General features: G+C 38.0%; 1 protein-coding gene across 1 annotated transcript; it reads left to right on the forward strand.

The window, feature by feature from the left end:
- The first annotated feature begins 251 nt into the window (after positions 1–251).
- Positions 252–2,267, forward strand: LOC145684655 (RCC1 and BTB domain-containing protein 1-like). The gene has a single exon (XM_081757046.1). The coding sequence runs from the start codon at positions 258–260 to the stop codon at positions 1,878–1,880; it is 1,623 nt and encodes a 540-aa protein (XP_081613172.1). The 5' UTR covers positions 252–257; the 3' UTR covers positions 1,881–2,267.
- Positions 2,268–4,295: the final 2,028 nt, after the last annotated feature.

Raw genomic sequence — 4,295 nt, forward strand, 5'->3', positions numbered from 1 at the left:
CTTCACGATTTTGTTGTATAGGCAGATCCTCTATTTTATAATTCCCTTCGGTAAAATGTCGATTTTCCAGGTATTTCTGCATCTACTTTGTCAAGACTGGTGTCATCGCCACAGCACGCATGAGTGACATGAAGGAGGTTCGTCTTCATCAATTTTACATTGGTGATTGGGACCCAGATCTGCACCTTTTATGTATAAAATCCTATTTGAGGTTGTGAAAAAGAAGAAAACAATTTTGTACCTACCTTTCTGACAATATGGAAACTATTACCGAGAAACTGAAAAGATATGACATCTTCGTTGATTTAGAAGAAAGTTATTTAACAAATATAAAGAAGGTGTACATAGTAGGTAGGTGTGACTATTTACTAATTATTGTCACGAAAGATGATGAAGTTTACGTTATTGAACCAAAGCGAGTATCAGTTAAAGATTATCGATCAGGCAAAATCAAAACACTTCAGCAGATTGAGTTGTTAAACAAGAAAGCTGTGAAATCGTTTGCATTTTCAGACCATATTGTTGCTGTAACGGAGAAAGGAGGCTTATATTGTTTTGTTCTAAATAAAGTTCCTCACTGGAGGTACACAGAGAATTTGTCTAAGTGGCGTTTTGAGCTTACTTTCCATACTGACAACTCTTCCATTAAGATTGTTGAAGTAGCTTCTGGAGAAAATCACGCACTAGCATTGACGGATGAGGGAGAAGTGTACTACATGGAAAATCCTTTTGATGATAGACATATATCATCAATAAATCATACTTATATGACTTGCTTCCGCGGAAGACATTACGGTTGGTATTGTCGTTATTGCTTAGGTCTACCATATAAAGTAGTCCATGTGGCATGTGGAGAAACTTCAGCCATAGTTTTGACTGAATTTGGTGAAGTATACATGTGGGGTAAATTAGGCTCTGGAGCACCTCAGCTTTTTGTTGTGCAACGGCAGATCAATGTGATTAAAGTGCGTGGTCTGGGTAATACTTTTATTACAAGTATTGTGTGTGGTTCTCAACATTGCCTGGCGTTATCAATTGATGGATATGTGTTCTCGTGGGGAAGCAATAAATATGGACAACTCGGACTTGGTCATAGATTTTATGTTACTGAAGCAAAGAAACTTTGTAGAAAAATACTTGGTTCTGTAGTAGAAATAGCAGCTATACCTCACTTAAATATGTCTGCTGCTATAAACAGAAAAGGTGAAGTGTTCGTATGGGGACAATGCAAAAATATGATTAACTTCCATAGACCTCACAAAACTGTTCGTAAAAGTTTAAATGATGCTTTCTTAATTGATGCCGTTTTTCCCGTTACGTGGAAGCCCATCGAAGCAAATAACACCACTTACAATGATAAAGAAATTTTGGATGACCAGTCCAGCAGTGATGTTACTATTAAAATAGGTGGACGTTGTATTTTTGCACACAAACGTGTTCTGATGAATCAAAGTGAATATTTTATAACTATGTTTCACGGGTATTGGAAAGAATCCGAGAAAGGAGAGATAGACATTGAACAGTATAGTTATGAAGTATATAGAGAGTTTTTGCGTTTCTTGTACACCGGGGAATTTAATGCACAAATGAATGCTGAAAGTCTTATGGAACTGGTTGCAGTGGCTCATTACCACTGTGAAACTGCTCTTCTGAAAGAATGTGGAAATGTTTTGAAGAGATTTGTTTCACTGGAGAATGTGGACATTTTGTACAACGTAGCAGCTCAGTATGATCTCGTCAACTTACAAAATTGTTGCCAAGGATTTATGATAAGATCATTCAGTAAATTTTACTTAACTAATCAATGGAATAATTTAAGTGATCATATAAAGGCAAAACTCATGCTATTAGCTGACAAATATCGTGAGGTATGGACCTAGAAGAAATACAAGAAAAGTTTGTAAAATAATTTGTTATTCGTTGAGAGTGGAAATACATGACTACTTAGGACTCTTTTTAAACAAATGATATAGCACAAATATTACGTTATGTACTAAACTTTCAAATGCCTGTTTGGACTTTTGAGTTTATACTCTATAGATTGTTAAATTTTTAAATAAATGATATAGCAGAAATATTAGATTATGAACTCAGTTTAGTAACTTTCAAATGTATGTTTGTACTTTTCAGTTTATGCCTCATAGCTTGTTAAGTTGCTTTACGCATCGAAACTTCGTACGGAATCCGAGTTACATGATATTATCATGAATCGAAGCAGGATTGCCCTATGAATTGCATGAATTGTAGTTACTTACCCCAGTTATTCTTCCAAACGAATTAATGAATTGCATGTAAGGAATAAAGTTATAACTTTCTTTTCTTCTGAGATTGTTCTTTCACATGGTGTATTGAATTAATAGTAGCATAATGTTGCCAATTTATTTTCTTCACGATGTTGACTACATTGTTTGGTTGAACTCAGTTATGAAAATAATTAACGGAATAATAATGTAAGAGGAAACGGTAGAAATACGTTTTCCACCACAAATTCACATTACCTGGGATCAAATCATGGGTTCTTCACACCGGGGGTGATTTACTAACTCCCGGCATATGTATACGTAAACTTATAATTTCACTCCAGGTACATGTGTGTTTGCATACCTATACATGAGCTCTCTCGTGGCTAAGCGGTTAGCGTACACGCCTTTGGTGTGGGAGACCCAGGTTCGTTTCCCAGCGGGAGCTCATGTAATGTGGTTCGGATCCCACGTTAATCTGTGGGTCCACGTCGCATGTAATCTCGCTGCTGAAAAAAATCTATAAACTGAAAATCAAATCAAATCAAATGAGAGAATTTAGTTCTCAGCAAGTACTGGACGGCTCTAAACCAAACTTAGTGCGAAAGTAGTCAATGGTATAAGGAATAAAGATCGCTGTATTTGGTGGCCAGGTTTAGCCACAGATAGGCTTGGGTCCACTCGAGTCACCTGGTATGTAGTACTTTCTTTCTCAGCAACTATATTGACTGGGCCTTAACCGAGTTTGACGGGCATGTAGCCCATTCGTCTGAGTGATACTGATCACTATGTTTGGTGACTGAGCTTAGTCAGGGGCAGACTCGTCTCGGCAACAGAGTCTGTGTCCTACAACTTTGTAAGCCAGCAGCTTCTGAATGAGTTCGGTTCATCTGGAATTGTTTTATTTATGTTTAATTCTCCCCAAGAGGGACATTTGTCTTCAAAGTCTTGTAATTAATGTTATTAACTTTTTCTGCTTAATCTAATACGACAAGGACACGTATATAGACATTTCGAGGATAGCTGGAAAATACTCATGGTCTTCAGAAGATCTCGAAACCTTTAATGGGGTTTATCTCTCGTTCTCCACAGACCGCTCGACAGGTTCACACCAGCGACTATGAGCCACCATTCACCCGTTCTTCAATTGTACTTCATATCGTGTTACGAATTGTAGTGTATATATTTCCACTACACATTGTAATGTATGTATGAGAAACGGTACACGAGTTATTTATTTTTCTACACCTTTTTATTACAAAAATTTAATACAAGTTTTTTGTACACTATACTACAAATAGTTAGTTTTTTTCTAAGTGATAGTTGTTTCTTCTATGAGTTTGCATCTCCTGCCCGTAGCAGCTCAGGAGTCTATGGGGGTTGACGGTTAGGAACGTCTTGCTCGTAGCAGCATGAAGATGGGTTGGGTTTCCTGCTCAGTGCAGCGAAAGACAAAAGGAACTTCTTGCCCAGTACAACGCGGAGGTGAGTTAGTGTTTCCTTCCCAGTCCAGCGTGCAGACTAAAGAAATCTTCTGCCCTTATCAGCATGGAGGTAGGTAATGAGTTTTATCTCACGTTCTTCACAGACCGCTGGACAAGTTCACACCAGCGACTTTGAGCCACCATACCCACGTTGCTCAATGCACCGTGCAAAAAGGATACGAACCTCCTGTCCAGAACAGCGCAAATTTAAGGTTAGGGAGTGTCTCTTGCCCGAGCAGCGCAAAGTAAGATTAGAGAGTGTCTCTTGCCCAGAGCAGCACGAAGAGTAAGGTAAGAATAATCAGGTGTAACTAATGTCTTCGTCCCTCGACGTGCTCTTTTATAGCTCATTTTGGAGGCGGAGAATGTGGAGAGATTGTATGGGTTTTTCGTGTCTCTCCGTGTCTTTTTGTACTTCTATTGGATATTGCAATGTACATGGTATTCACTGCTTTCATTTAGCTATTCTTAAAACAATTGCATTGATAATGCAATGAAAAATTCGTAATTGTGTGTAAAAATTCGTAATGATGAAATTAGGGCTCGTCACGAAAACCGGTTTTTCGGTTTT

Source organism: Thermobia domestica, chromosome 5, assembly GCF_964235325.1.
Source record: "Thermobia domestica chromosome 5, izTheDome1.hap1.1, whole genome shotgun sequence".
In the NCBI taxonomy this organism is placed as follows: Eukaryota; Metazoa; Arthropoda; class Insecta; order Zygentoma; family Lepismatidae; genus Thermobia; species Thermobia domestica.

Excerpts from the sequence above, each read along its gene's own strand:
- LOC145684655 (XM_081757046.1), top strand. The coding sequence starts at position 258 with ATGGAAACTATTACCGAGAAACTGAAAAGATATGACATCTTCGTTGAT.